We start from the raw sequence: 16,236 nt of genomic DNA, 5'->3' as shown, positions 1-16,236 counted from the left end.
AAGGATCTACAGATTCAAAATCCCAACAGCAGTTTTGGCAGAAATAGAAAAATTCATCCTAAAATTCATATGGAATCTCAGTGGACCCCAAATAGCCAAAATACTATTGAGAAAGAAAAGCAAAGTTGGAGGTCTCACACTTCCTGATTTCAAAACTTACTGCATACAAAGGTACAGTAATCAAAACAGTGTGATACTGACATAAGGTCAGGCACATAGGCCAATAGAATAGAATAGAGAGCACAGAAATAAAACTTTGCATATATGGTCCAATGATTTTTGACAAGGGTGCCAAGATTATTCAATGGGGAAAGAACAGTATTTTCAACAAATGATGCTGGGAAAGACTGCAAAAGAATTAAGTTGAACTCTTACCTTACACCATGTATAAAAATTAACTCAAAGTGGATCAAAGACTTAAACAGAGTCTAAAACTATAAAACTTTTAGAGGAAAGCACAGGAGGAAAGCTTTATGACATTGGATTTGGCAATGCATTATTGGATATGATACCAAAAGCATAGGCAGCAAAAGTAAAAATAGATAAATTCAACTATATCAAAAATTAAAACTTCAGTGAATCAAAGGACACAATAAACAGGGTGAAAGGCCATCTAGAGAATGGGAGAAAATAGTTGCAAAACACAAATCTGAAAAAGGGTTAATATGAAGAATATATAGAGAACTATAACTCAACAACAACAACAAAAAAGAACCCCCAAATAACCTGATCAAATATGGGCAAAGAACTGGAATAGACATTTCTCCAAAGAAGATATATAAATGTCCAACAAGCATATAAAAAGATGCTCAACATTACTAGTCATTAGGGAAATTCAAATCAAAACCACAGTGAGATACCACCTCATACCCATTAGGATGGCTACTATCAAAAACAAACAAACAGCAACAGAAAATAACAAGTGTTGGCAAGGATGTAGAGTAGGGGAACACTTATGCACTGCTGAGAATGTAAAATGGTGCAGCTGATATGGAAAACAGTAGAGCGGCTTCTCAAACAATTTAGAATAAAATTATCATATGATCCAGCAAGTCCACTTCTGGGTATATACCCCAAAGAATTGAAAGCAGGAACTTAAAGAGTTATTTGTACACTCATGTTTATAGTAGCATTATTCACAATTGCCAAAAGGTGGAAGCCACCCAAGTGCCCACTGACTGATGATTGGATAAGCAAAATGTGGTCCATCCATACAGTGGAATATTATTCAGTGTAGGAGGAAGGAAATTCGGACACATGCGACAACATGGATGAACCGTGAGGACATGATGTGAAATAAGTGTCACAAAAAAGCAAATTTAGTATGATTCCACTGTGTGAGGTACATAAAGTAGTCAAGCTCATAGAAACAAAATAGAACGGGGGTTGCCAGGAGCTGGGGAAGGGGAAACGGGGAATTGTTCTTTAATGGGTACAGTTTCAGTTTTGCAAGATGAAAAATTCTGAGGCTGGTTGCACAACAATGTGAATAACTTACAACTACTGATCTGTACACTTAAAAGTGGTTAAGACGGTAAACTTTATAGGTATTTTACCACGATTTAAAAAATGGCTAAGATGAAGGGACTCACTGAACCTGAGGATGCTGGCCCAGGGCAATGTCAGGGTTTGAACCCAAGTCTAATTCCAAAACTTGTACCTTTGATTTGTACCCTGTGATTTTCAGAGTAGAGAGTGATTTAATAATGAGAGAGGAGACAGGCAGGACCTAATATACAAAACAAGTGCATTTTTTAAGGCTCCTGCATTGAAAGTGTCTTTAAAAAGTATATAGTGAGTCCATAAAATATTGAGACGTTTAAACTTCTATTAACAATGACCATCTGCTCTGATGACCCCTGTGCTTTAAGGAAGCCTCCTCGGGAAGCTGACTTAGTTATGACATTGCCCTGAGGTTCACTGACACTGTCGCTGAGGTTCGACGTGTACCTGGAACCGTCCTTTGGAGCTAGGTTTCAACCTTGCATCACCTGGCACTGGGAAGCCCCATCTCAGACCATAACCTCCCACTCCCGGCCTTCCTTATCCTCTGTCTCGTCCTCTCCTTGAGTCACGTAGCCTTTGCTCCCTGTTTGCTCCCTATGGGTAATGCCCTATGCTCACCCAGCCTGGGCCCTGCTCAAGCTCACCAGCTCCTTCAAGTCCATCCCGGCCCCCAAACCCTCCTGCCACCCTCACACTTCTGTCCTGAGGCTGGCCCAGTGCCCTTTGGGCCCCCCAGCCAGCAGGTCCCTGCTCTCAGGCTTTTCATTCTACTTTGACAACAGCCTCCTAGGTCTTCACCTCCTGCACCTGCCTGCATCCTCCGTCTGCTTCTCCCGACCCTCCTCCATCCCTTTACACGGCGCCCTCTGCCCAGCAGGCCCACCTGTGCAGCTACATCCATGGGCTGATGGGCTCCTTGTCTCTGGTTTCTTGTTGGGTTTGGCCAATGGGGGGTTAGAGATCAGAGCAGGGAGGAGAGAGCTTGGGGTACTTACTCCCCTGGCTTCCATTCTCTGGGGCCACACAGCTTCCCTCAGAGGACTCTACCCAGCCCTCGGGGTCTCCGGGTCCCAGGAAATGCCCCTGCCCCTCACCCCTCAGCTCTGGGGGTGGGAACAGTCCTCACTCATACTAGCTCTGGGCCCTGCACTATCCTTTGTGGTTTCTCTGAGCCCTGCCCACTCCCTATGGAGTCCCTTCAGGAAACTCCCCTCCATCACTCCACACCCCTGTGAATGTGCCTTCAGCTCCCTGCCAGGACCTGGACTTCCCAGGCATGGAGAAGCTCCTAGATGGGACCTTCAAGGCTTCTCCTAGCTGCCAAGGGCCTCTGGGTGGTCCTGCCTTCATCCCACCCTGGTCTGGTCCCTCTCCTCAACCATCTCCTCTTCTGCATCCTCACCTTGACAGTGTAACTTCCGTCTAACCTGTGAACATGCTCACCACCCCCTCGGCCTGGAAACACCGCCTCTTCCCCCTTCCCTTTCCTTTATTGTCAAATGGCTTCAAGAGATTCCTCTCCCGCTGGGTCCTCAACCCACTGCCATTGCCCTCGGGGGCCTCCTCGGGCTCTCGGCCTCTCTGTGACATGTGACACAGTTGTCAGAGAGAGGCACGTGGCCTGGTGGTTCAGGGGTTGGGGGAGCAGGGCAACGTGGTGGTTATTAGACTGGGCTCGAGTCCAGCTCTCCTACTTCCTAGCAGGGTGACCTTGGGCAAGTGATACCTCAGCTTCCTCATCTGTAAGGTAACAAAAGGACACTCTTATAAGCTACTGGTGACGTATAAATGATATAATACATACTAAAGCACTTACAAGAGAACATAGGGCAAATGGGAAATGTTCTCTGTTATGAGCAAGAGGATGGGCTCTGGAGTTAGAAAGCCTTGAGTTCAAGTCCCACCTCTGCTACCTTCCAGCTGTGCAGCCTGGGGCACGGTTCTTTGCTTCTCTTTGGTTGCTCCCTGAGCAGCAAAAATGAGTTTGATAAGCTGGGCTTCGTAGGATTGACAAAAGGTACTGCTTGGTGACATGTTCAAAGGAGTGGGATAACATTTTTGAAATTAACTTGTGTGTGTGTGTTTGTGTGTGTGTGTGTGTGTGTTTTATCTATTTCTTTTAACTTTTTGGTTCTAGGCTATCCCATCCCCCAGCCCCATCCCCCCACTGCCCCCAGAAAGGGATGTAGTGCAGAAATAGTAAAAAAAAAAAATGGGGTTTTCAAAAGAATAAGGATATGAGGAAACGGCCAGGCGCTGGTGAGACGACGGGTCTGGGATTGGAAGGAAAGAAGAAGCTTCTCTGCTTCCCCGTCAGCTGGATCCTTCCTCCCCGGTCTCCCCAGGAGAGCCCTGTGGACCGGCAAGGCCTCAGGAGAGGCTGGTCCTGAAATCAGACTGCCCGAGTGTGGTGCCCAGTGCCCCAGCCTCCCTCTGTGACCTCAGGCAGGATACTCAGCCTATCTGTGCCTCAACGCCCTCATCTGTAAAGTGGGGCAAACAACACTAACCTCCTAAGGATGAAATGAGTTAATACACTCGAAAGTGCCAAGAACAGTACCTGGCACAAAGCAAGCTGTCTCTGTGATGAATACCCTCAGCCTGGCAACAGCTCTCTGGCTCCCTCACCTCTCTGACTGCTTCCAGGTCTCCACGCCGGGCTCCTCTCCCCTCAGATGTCCGTTTCCTCCGCACTCTGTCCATGGGCTGGGGCCACTGTGCCACCCCCTCGATTCGCAGGTGTGTATTTCCAACCCCTGGTTCATCTCCAGGCCCCAAACTGCCTGGCTGCTTCCGGGATGTTGATGCAAATAATAGGAGAATCCCAGCAGCCTTGTTTAATAATAATAAACAAGACTATGGTGTAGGCTCTGGTTCTTTTCTGAGAGGCAGCCCAGAACTGGAAGGGGCCAGGAAAAGGGACGAGAGTCATCCAGCTGGATGGGATCTGGGGTGTGTGTATGAGATCAGTCTGGCTTCACGACCCTCAGATCCCACGCGAGAAGGGCTGACACAGGCTGGAGAGATGGCTAAACCCATGAGAAAGGAGATGCCTGGCAGGACACTGACCACCGAGGGTGAGGTGTGGACACCAGCATTTCATCCCCCTGTCATGTCTGTTCTTTCTTTTTCTCTTCCATCTCCACCCTCGTAGCTGCAGCCCTGTGCTGACTTGGGCTGTCCTAGAGCTCAGTCTTCTAGGGATCCTGGGACTTCCCCAGGGTGGGACTGAGGGAGTCCCTGGGGAGGGGGAGGGTCAGTCAGCCCTTCATTGTTTACCCTTCGCTTCTCTTTTCCTCAAAACAAAGTTTATTGAAAGAATACACACGCACACACACACACACAAGCAGGAGTTCTGCTGATCAAGAACGGAGAGGGAGGGAGCACTGATGGTGGGGTTCTCAAAGTGTGGTCCTGGAGCCAACTCCAGGGGACTCCATTCCCCCCACCTGAACCTGGGGAGCATATAAATGTGAAGATTCCTGGGCCTTACCCCAAACCCACTGGGTCAGAATGCCTAGGAGTTCATGTTGAACAACCACTCTTAAACATATGGAAAATCCAACAACCACTGGCTTTGGTGTTTCTTCATTCTGGAAGAACTGAGTCCCTTTCTCAGCAGAGTTTAAATAACAGCCACATCCAACTCTAAAGATTACACTTTACAAGGCACATCAAATCATATAAATTATAACTTGCAAGGTTTAGCTGTGAAATGAGCAAGGCTGAGGCTTTTGAGCCATGTAAAATGGGAGAGGGGAGATTGTGAATAGAGCTCCTGATGGCTCGCCTGCACACAGCAGCTGGGATGTTCACTGGCAGGTCTCCCCCTTGTTTACAATCCTTCAAGCCTTCTTCCCACTGCTTTTCAGATAAAGATCAAAACCCTTACGGTGACATGAAGGAGGCCGACTTGTCCCTTAGCCCTCCTCCTTCCCACTCTGACTTCTGGACGCCCTGGTTTTCTCTCAGTCCCTTGGGTTCACAATATGCTCTTCCACCCCAGGGCCCTTGCACATGCCATTCCCTTCTCCTTTTGTCTAGTTAAGTCCTCCTTGTCTTCCATATTCCTTTCCTTTACAGCCCCAATGTTGGAATGGAATTAGTCACACCTTTGTGGGATCATTTGACTTATTTCTCTCTCTCCTGGCAGCTTCCTGATGGCAGGGACCATGTCCAGTTCTGCCATCACTGTACCCCTAGACTTGGCTCGGTGCTGAGGCTCTGGGTAAATACTGTGCAATGAATGAGTGATAGCAACAGTTATCACTGTTGACTATAAACACTTCTCACTAGCCTGGCTATAAACAGGCTTCCTATTGCCTTAGGGAACCAAACTCCTTACAGGATATAGAAAAAAGTCTGGAAGGTAAAACCCTGCAAATATCAATATTGATTTTTCCCTGAGCCAAATGATTACAAGTGACTTTTATTTTCTTCCTTATATTTTCCTTTCTCCCAATTTTTAAAAACAAGAAGCATGTAACTACCTTCCATTATCGGAAAGAGTAAATGATGTCGAAATACTATGATACCAATAGTCAAAACAACATGTCAGCCTTGCTGATGAGTAGAAATCTTTAGAAGCATGACTGCCTATTCTTTAGGATTGATCCAAGCAAATAAACAACCTTTTTTATTTGCTAGATGTAACCTCTGGGTAAATGCAATGATGACTTTTTAGTAATATAAATCCCTGAATTTTTTTTTTTTTTTTTTTTTTTTCCGGTACGCGGGCCTCTCACTGTTGTGGCCTCTCCCATTGCAGAGCTCAGGCTCCGGACACGCTGGCTCAGCGGCCATGGCTCACGGGCCCAGCCGCTCCGCGGCATGTGGGATATTGCCGGACCGGGCACGAACCTGTGTCCCTTGCATCGGCAGGCGGACTCTCAACCACTTCGCCACCAGGGAAGCCTAGTGACGTATTTCATAAGCTAAGTCCGAGGAGCAGTAAGCAGTCAATTATTTATATACAATGAATGCAACTCAATTTCTGTCTAGTTAATAACTGTCCTCATTAGTTCCCTTTTCCAAATGGCTTATTAATGTCAGTGGATCCTCATCTCAACCCTCTGCACCTCTGAGGATTCTTCTCAGTCTCTGTTTTAGGAGACCATAATAATGATCATTGTGACATTCAGTGAGCACCACATGCCAGGCTCTTTCTATGCATTTCTCACTTAATCCTCAGAATAACCCTGTGAGGTAAGAGGTTTACAGACAGGGAAAAGGAGCTCAGAGTGATTAAGTAATTTGGTTGAAGTCACTCAGCCACAAAGTAGCCTAATGAGATTCAAACCCAGCTCTGTCTATCTCCAAAGCCTGTGCTTTTAAAAATTACTACAGTTTTCTAATATCATAGGCCGGTTCAAAACAGAGATCTCTGTCTCTACTTTAGCCAGACAGGAAATAAAACTACCCCAAATCTATGCCTTGTTAGCATAAAGAAGAAACTACAGTTCTTCTTCTTCTTCTTTTTCCTCCCACTTTGCACACTGAACAGATGTTCTGTGTCCTTGAAGGGAGACCATATCATGGAGGAGAATCTCACGGGGACGTTCATGGAGTTATCTTTAAATCTGTTGCGTTTACAATAAACATTCTCAGAAAACTAGGAATAAAGGGGGAAATTTCTCACTTGGTAAGAACATGTATAAATACCCTACAGCTAACCTCGTACTTAACGGTTAAAGACTGACTTTTTTCCCCTAAGGTCAGGAACAAGCGAATATAAGGATTTATACACTGCTCTTGTTCAGCAGAGTCCTGGAAGTCTTAACCAGGGAAATAAAGCAAGGAAAAGAAGATTCAAGGCATTCACATCTCCTTTTCTGAAAGGAGAAATAAAATTGTTCTTATTTGCAGATGACATGATTGTTTATGTATAAAATCCCAAGAAATCTACAAAAGCCCTTATATAAGAAAGTGCAGTTAAGGTTCCAAGATACCAAGAAGCATACAAAAATCAACTGTATTTCTATATACTGTCAATGAACATGTGGACACCAAAATTAAAAATATAATACCATTTACAATCACTCAAAAAAAAAAAAGAGAGATATACTTAAGTGTAAATCTAACAAAACATGTTCAGGACTCGTATGCTGAAAACTACAAAACACTCATGAGAGACACTGAATAAATGGAGAAATATACCATGATCATGAATTGGAAGACAATGTAGGAGTATATCAATTATTCTCACATTGTTATATAGGATTAAACACAATTCCAATCAAAATTACAGCATGATATTTTGTATATACAGACAGGCTTACACTAAAATGTAAATGGAAAGGCAAAGGAACTAGAATAGGTTAAAAATTTTTTTTAAAGAAAAGTGGGAGGAATCACTCTACCTGATTTAAGACTTACATAGCGACAGTAATCAAGGCTATCTCATAATGGTAGATCCATTATGACAAATAGATCCATGAAACATAATAGGGAATTAAGAAGTAGCCCCCATAGAAAGTATGGCCAGATTATTTTTGACAAACTTGCAAAAGCAATTCAATGGAGAAAGGATAGTCTTTTCAACAAATGGTTCTGGAACAACTAAATATCCACATGGAAGAAAAATGAACTTTGACCTAAATCTCACATCATTAACGACAGTGAACCCAAAATGGTTCATAGATTTAAACATAAAACTATAAAACACTTAGAAGAAAACATAAGAGAAAATCCTCAGGGTCAGGGACCTTGTGGCATGTTCTTAGACATGACACTAAAAGCATGATCTATAAAAGAAAAAATAACTACCTGGACTTCATCAAAAGTTAAAGCTTTTGCTCTGTGAAATACTCTGCTAAGAGAATGAAAAGACAAGCTACGGATGGGAGAAAATATTTGCAAACCATCTATCTGACAAGGGACTCATATCTAAAATACATAAAGAATTCTCAAAACTCAATGGTAAAAAAATTAACAATTCGATTAGAGACACTTAAAAGATATGAAGAGATATTTCACTGAAGAGGATATGCAGAAGGCAAACACGTACATGAAAAGACATTTAACATCACTATCGATTTGGGAAATGCAAGTTAAGACTATGATGAGATACCACTACACACTTACTAAAACAGCTAAAATGAAAAACAGTGTTTATGCTAATTGCTGGTGAGGATGTGTCTCATACATTGCTGGTGGAAATGAAAAATGGTACAGCCATGCTGGATAAGTCTGGCAGTTTCTTTACAAACCGAATCTATATAGACACATATGTTAATCCATGCAATCATACTCCTGAGCATTTATCACAGAGAAATAAAAACTTATGTTCACACAAAAACCTGTACACAAATGTTTATAGTACATTTATTTGTAATAGCCCCAAATGGAAACAAAATGTCCTTCAAAAAGTGAATGGTTAAACATAGGTGATACGTCCATACCGTGGACTATTACTCAGCAATAAAAGAACAAGCTAAGGGCTTCCCTGGTGGCGCAGTGGTTGAGAATCTGCCTGCTAATGCAGGGGACACGGGTTCGAGCCCTGGTCTGGGAAGATCCCACATGCCGCGGAACAACTGGGCCTGTGAGCCACAGCTACTGAGCCTGCGCATCTGGAGCCTGTGCTCCAGCAACAAAAGAGGCCGCGATAGTGAGAGGCCCGCGCACCGCGATGAAGAGTGACCCCCCGCTTGCCACAACTAGAGAAAGCCCTCGCACAGAAGTGAAGAACCAACATAGCCAAAAATAAATAAATAAACAAATGTGGGTTTAAAAAAATAAAAACTGGAAATAATAACAGTCCTTTATAAAAAAAAAACAAAACAAAAAAAACAACAAGCTAATAACCTAAATGGATGTCAAGGGCATTACAATGACTAAAAAAAAAAAAAAATCAATTGCAAAGGTCATAGATAAATGATGAAAATTATAGAGACGGAGAACAGATTAGTGCTTTTCGGAGCGTGGGGACGATGGTGGGAGGAGGAATTGTGACTATAAAAGGAGCATCACAAGGGACATCTCTGATGATGGAATACTCCTATATCCTGAGGGCCACACCCAAATCCACACGTGGTAAAATGGCACAGGACTCCACACATGCTTCGTGCCATTCTCTCTACCATTTGTGCATCTATAATTATTTCAAAATAAAGTTTAAAAAACTCTGTTGAGTGAAGTCTGACAGTGGTCTGCCTTTCACAGTCCTAAAGGGATTCCATTGCATTTCTCTTTCTGCTTCAATATTTTAATCCCTTTCAAAATGTTAAAAGGCTCAAAGCCACTGTTTTTATAATTCCTTACTTACAATTTCTTCCAACTTCCTTGGCTGTCAATGAGCTGGGACTGTGGACCAAGCCACAGCTAATTCAGAGAATGGAATGAAATGAAGTGAGAGAGCGCTGAGGCCACGCCCAGGGCTTACCCTGATTTACTACTTGGAGGTACGGGGGCGGGGGAGGCCTCTGAGGGGCCCAGAGTCTCCAGAAGCTCTGGAAAGGGCGAGAGGCCATTGCTCAAGCTGGGCCCTTCAGGTGGCCGTGGCTGCCAGACGCGGAGCAGGTGAAGGTCAAGCATCAGCTCTACGCCCACCTTCCAAACCGCGCCATCAGGGTGGGACACTGCACACACAGTCAGCAAAGGACACAGGGCCCATCGCACTTTGCACTGTGCTCATTCTTACCACATGTGCCAGGGAGACCCAGCACATGCCGGGATTGGTTATTGGTGGCACACCGAGGAAGGCTGGGACTGTTAGCCAGAGGCTGTGCTTTACAAGAGACTGGAGTCCACAGAACAGTAAGGACTTTTGGTGGTGTGAGGGGTAGGGAGGGTCGGGGACTGGCTAGGAAGAGGTCTTACCTCTAAAACAAGGTCTGAATTTTCATGCCTTCCAATCGTAGTGCTTTTATTCAGGACAAAATAGCCTTCTGCACTCTTTAGATAGGCTTTCATATTCTCTGCTTTCCCTATAAAACGTTTTCAGAAAACAATTTTGTTAGAAAAATACAGTCCTCTAATTATTCAATGTCATATTTAGAATGAATGGAATACACCATAATGTCCACAGGAGAAGTCAGCAGATGTAGGAGTGGATAGCTGGATTTAACAATGATCACAATGATAATTCCGCACATTTTTAAGACTGTCCTTTTAACAGTGATAGCCGGCATAGATGAGCTTGCTTCTGATCACAAGAGGACATCCTTTATGTAATTCAGAGCACAAACAAGCAATAGCAAAAAAAAAAAAAAAAAAAAAAAACCAAATCTGAATTCCACTGATAACCGCTCTCCACCTCCCATTAAGCTTAGTTTGGGGTTAGTTATCTGACAGAATCAAATACTCAGTGTTACTAACCCACCACTTACTAGCTCTGTGACTCTGGGTGATTTACTTATTCTCTCTCTATGCCTCTGTTTCCTCATCTGTAAAATGCGGCTAATAATACTCTGTATCCCAAAAAGTTTTGTGAGGATTAAATGTGAAGCATCTAGAATGGTGATTGCTACACTAAACACCCAATTGTCTTACTGTGATTGTGACTGTTATTAATCTTGGGCTTCTGAACTTTGACTCAAGAAACCCCAACTTCTACAGAGCTTCTTAAAGTGTGGAAGAGTCAGTCATCAAGGAAATGGGCATTAGAAGATACTTTCTAAGTCACCGCATTCCTTCATATATTTAGGTTGAAAAAAAATGATTTCCAAAGACAAAATATCAAGATTATAGCTTGGCTGTACGGTCAAGACTCTGTACGTATCTTTTCCTGGCATTTTATTAGGAAAATGTCAAACACACAGAAAAGTTGAAAGAAGTGGATGGTGAACTTCTATAGAACCACCACCCAGATTCTACAATCAACATTTTGCTCTATTTGCTTTATCACATATCTACCCATCTATACATTTTATATTTTAATGCATTTCAAAGTAAATCCTATACATGGTTTTAAAATTTATTTATTAATTTTTGGCTGTGTTGGGTCTTCGTTTCTGCGCGAGGGCTTTCCCTAGTTGTGGCAAGCGGGGGCCACTCTTCATCGCGGTGCGCGGGCCTCTCACTATCGCGGCCTCTCTTGTTGTGGAGCACAAGCTCAGTAATTGTGGCTCGCGGGCCTAGTTGCTCCGCGGCACGTGGGATCTTCCCAGACCAGGGCTCGAACCCATGTGCCCTGTATTAGCAGGCAGATTCTCAACCACTGCGCCACCAGGGAAGCCCTATACATGTTTTTTATTTATTTATTTATTTATTTATTTATTTATTTATTTATTTAAATTTTTTTTTTTTTTTTTTTTGCGGTACGCGGGCCTCTCACTGTTGTGGCCTCTCCCGTTGCGGAGCACAGGCTCCGGACGCACAGGCTCAGAGGCCATGGCTCACGGGCCCAGCCGCTCCGCAGCATGTGGGATCCTCCAAGACCGGGGCACGAACCCGTGTCCCCTGCATCGGCAGGCGGACTCTCAACCACTGTGCCACCACGGAAGCCCATATATACATGTGTTTTAAAACATAAAAATTTCAGTGACTTCAGCTGGTTCCAAGATGTTGATGATAATTCACATGATATTTGAATTCTGATCCATCTCAGTGCCATGTCAAAGATAGCCTCTTTTCTTTTTTTTCCTTTTTTTTTTTTTTGGCTCTGTTGGGTCTTCGTTGCTGCATGCGGGCTTTCTCTAGTTGCGGCGAGTGGAGGCTACTCTTCCTCACAGTGCGCAGGCTTCTCACTGCGGTGGCTTCTCCTGTTGTGGAACATGGGCTCCTGGTGTGCAGGCTTCAGTAGTTGAAGCACGTGGGCTCAGTAGTTGCGGCACTAGGGCCCTAGTTGTGGCTCGCAGGCTCTAGAGTGCAGGCTCAGTAGTTGTGGTGCACTGGCTTAGTTGCTCCGAGGCATGTGGGATCTTCCTGCACCAGGGCTCGAACCCGTGTCCCCTGCATTGGCAGGCAGATTCTTAACTGCTGAGCCACCAGGAAAGTCCCCAAAGTCTCTTTTCAACTGAAAGGTCACTGAAGTGTGAAGTTGTTAAACTGTGGATAAAAACAAAAATCTCTAGGTCTGACCGTAGAGGGTCTCCTGTCTGGCTCTGCTTTCCATCAACATCTCCATCATCATTCCATCACTGAATCCCTACTAAGTGCCAGGCACTGGGCTATCCTTTTACACACATGGCCTCTTTTCACCCTCAGAACCACCCTGCGAGGCAGGTGTCAGTACTGTCCCGCTTTACAAATGAGGAAACTGAGACTCAGAGAAGTTAAGGTCACACAGTAGTAAGTGTGTGACAACTCTGAGCCTTTGCATGTAACCAGTGTACAAACCTCCATTGCTGCTGGTGGGGCAGAGTAGGGGTGGGGGAATTGCACTGTCTGCTGACACTTGGCACATGTAATAAAAGAAAGTCCTTGAAACCAGCATTCTATCCTCTGAAAGGAAGACGAGACCCTACCTGGGGGTAAGAGAAATAAAAATAAGCAGCATAGTTTATATTTGTAAACTTTGAGGCCTGTGGATGTCCCACAAATATTGATGCTTTCATATAATGAGAAATACATTTGATTAAGTTCGCTGTCATGTATACAGGGGAAAAGACATTTCCTCTTCCCAAAGAACCATGCTCTGCTGCCTTCAGTTATTAATCTTCAATTGCAGAGGACCATGTTAGCACGCAACACATTCAAGTCTAATTAAGCTAAAATGGAAACTTCCAAGAAATGTCTCTTCTGCAGGAAAACCACAGGAAAAGCCACTAATCTAAAACTTAAACTTGGATTATGCACATATTTGTTTTTTAGCTCTCACCCAGACGTCCCCAAGGCTGGGGTCTTCTCTCTGCTCAGACGTCCCCCCTCGGGGCAACCACCTGACCACTCTGGCTAAAGGCACCCTCAGTCATGTTATTCCCCTGCTAGTTTTCCCCTGCTGTGTTTCCTTCCTTGTACTTATCATTCTCTGACATGTTCTTGTTCCTTTCTTTAGTTATGCTTGCTGTTGGTTTCTCTTTCACTAACATATATGTTCCTGGAAAACCAGAACTGTGTTCATTTTGTTCAGAAGCAATTCTTCATGGGTATGTTGTGTTTGTACCCATCTTCAGAGCAAAGGCATTGAAAGATTTTGTCCTGCACTCACTTTCCGAGGATGCTTGTATGGCAAACAGCCTGGGAGGATAGAGGTAATGTTTCTAATAAAGATAACGGCTCCTTCTGGGGCAAAAGTTGGGCAGGTTTGCTAGCAGCCCCTTTCAAAGATTGCAGTTTCCTGAGTTTGGAGTTCCTTACCTGGACACAGACCCACTGTGCGCACAGCATCCACACTGGCTGCTCTGCACCACCCCGAGGGACTTTCAGGGCAACAGGAACCAATGTGCATATGCAGCTCTGCTGCCTGTTATGTCAGCTGTGCTGTGAGTAATCAAGTTCTTTGTTTCTGGCCCAGGAGTCTCTTGTCTTCTGCCAGGAACTATAAGCTGGGCAGGCTAACTTACTAACTTTCAAACAGGGTCAAATGTCAGACCCTTTGCAGTTCCTGCCAGTTCTGTGCATTACCCCTTCTCCAGGGTAGGGGGCGGCGGGGGGGCAGAACCTGACACATAGTAGGTGCTTGGGAAACACTTGCTGAGTGAATGAAAATACAAAGGGCACCTCAAAGCAAGTCAGTACAGCCAGCTGGCTAGGAAGCTTTGATAGTAACTACCTTTCATTTTTCCTGTCAGTATCTAGCTTAGATGACTCCTTGGAAAACCTAAATTCTATCTCTTTAGCTTTTGGATTGGACAATATTTCTCCACCTTCATTTTGCCCTGTGCATCACTTCCTTGCGTGAAAACACTGTCAAAGTAATTTGAATGTGTGGAGCTCTGTGAATTCGTTCTTACTCAGTGCCATGGAGCACCAGCCACAGGAAAGAGCAAAAGGGCTTCAGTCATCTGCGTTCCCCCGACCACTTTGGATGGCTCAGAATTGGGCTATAGGAACAAACTTTCTTTTGAGGTTTACAGTGGCCTCAAAGTTCCTTAAAGAAGGGGAGTTCAGGTAAGGGGCGGGTGTGTGTGTGTGTGTGTGTCTGACCATTGGGTGGGTGTTGTCCATAAATCAGGGGAAACAGGGGTTCCTCTCTTAATCCCAGCTATACCCACAGGACATCCAAGGGCTGGTGCCCAGGATAGGCTTAAAGCTCCCGTGCCGCCTCCCTTGGGGGGCGAGGTAGGGGCTGCACTTAGGAAGGAACGGCTGGTGTTGGGGCACCTTTTCTGGGGTGCTCCTGGAGACCCGAGCCTGGATCAGAGAGTTCGGACTCGGCTGGCGCCGGGTCCCCTGCCTACCCCAACGCCCTTGACCTCGCAGGGCTGGCCTCCTCCGGCCCAGGTTTCCGCCCGCCGCCTCCTCGCGCGCCGCTCTCACCTGGCCTGAGGAAGAAGCCCACGCCTCGTCCTCTGCCAAGAAGCCCTGACCTCCGCCCTGCCGCCCTCCCGCGGAGTCTCCAGGCGACAGCCCGCAGCCCGTGCGCACGCCCGGCCTTTGTAAGAACGTCGCCACGGCAACGCCATTATGACGGCCGAGCTGGGGAGGGGCGTGGCGTGCGCGGCGCCCGAGGATGAGGGGGAGGTGCGCTGGGAGCACCCGGCCAATTACAGCCCGCTGCAGCGCTGCGAGCCCTCCCCGACCTGCCCCCTAGAGGTCCCCAGCCCCGTTTCCAGGATGGGGAAACAGGCTCAGTGTTCACAGAAGTAGCTCCAAGTCTTACAGCGGGGAAGGAGCAGACTCGAGAATCCTTCCTACTGACCTTAGCTCTAGGCTCGGTGCGTTGAGGAGGGGGTGGTCAGGCGTGGGAGGGTAATGGAGCTGAACCACGAGAAGCCTGGAGGTTGGTCCCCCCCGTCCCACCCGAATCTCTAGTTCTCTCTGTTGTGGAGGAGAAAACAGAGTAAGCTGGGGGACCATCACTTCTGGGGATGGGGGTGGAGATGGGAGATGGGTGCGGTGGAGGGAACGCTTCTGAAAGAATGGAAGATTCTCCCACGTGCTAGGGAAGGGGTATTTACAAGCCCACAGCCTTACTGTTCCTGTCCTTCCCTGTCAAAACTCGCGTTTATTCATTCATGTGTTCTTTACTTCTACAAACATCACCTGAGTCCCTACAAGGTCAGACGGTGGCCCCAGTGTTGACCTGGATCAGATCCTTAAGAAATCCCCCCGCACCCGCCATGGGCACGGGGCTGGGGGGATGGAGCGTGTGGAGAAGACATGCAAATGCCAACTATCTCCCCTCACCCCATGTCACCTCTTTTCAGATCAGCCCCTTCTGTCTGGGAGCAGAACAGCCCCGCTGACTACCTACAGAATGCCTCATTTCCCTGGCAGGAAATGACTGACAAGGTGCCCCAAGACAAACTCAAAATATTCATCTGAGAAAGATGAAAGATGGCAGACTCCACTCTAGTCAATTAGAAGAAGATATAAGAGAGAAAAATCATGGAAATCGATATGGGATGGAATATATGGTAAAGATGCTCCCACATGCCTAGAGGCTCTTGGAAATGCACATTCCCTGGCACAGACCTCAGAGATTCTGATTAAGCAGCTCTGGAGCATGGTCCAGGAATGAATTTGTTGCATTCTTGCAAATTCCTTGTGCATTTGTTAAAAGCTTGGCAAAACCTCAGGACTTATTCAACCCTGCAGTTGAATCGCAGAGCCCTCCCAGAACTTTTCCCTAGAAATCTCTTCCAGACCCTCAGTCAGCCTGGAAGGTTCTGCCATTCGACCAGA

At 45.7% G+C, this 16,236-nt stretch overlaps 1 protein-coding gene and 1 pseudogene across 2 annotated transcripts in view; both read right to left on the bottom strand.

The window, feature by feature from the left end:
• LOC309808000 (forkhead-associated domain-containing protein 1-like) overlaps window positions 1–10,419 on the bottom strand; it is a gene marked incomplete at both ends in the record, with an annotated part of 98,335 nt that extends 87,916 nt beyond the window's left edge. The window contains one exon of the mRNA XM_082628011.1: window positions 10,327–10,419. Within this exon, the coding sequence (XP_082484137.1) occupies window positions 10,327–10,419 (93 nt within the window). The remainder of the gene's footprint in view (window positions 1–10,326) is intronic.
• LOC309808828 (centrosomal protein of 78 kDa-like) overlaps window positions 1–16,236 on the bottom strand; it is a 1,511,271-nt pseudogene that overhangs the window by 266,298 nt on the left and 1,228,737 nt on the right. The gene's annotated exons all lie outside the window — the stretch shown is intronic.

This window comes from Mesoplodon mirus (assembly GCF_964341445.2).
Source record: "Mesoplodon mirus genome assembly, chromosome: 7".
Lineage (NCBI taxonomy): Eukaryota > Metazoa > Chordata > Mammalia > Artiodactyla > Ziphiidae > Mesoplodon > Mesoplodon mirus.
This window is presented reverse-complemented; position numbering and strand designations above follow the sequence as displayed.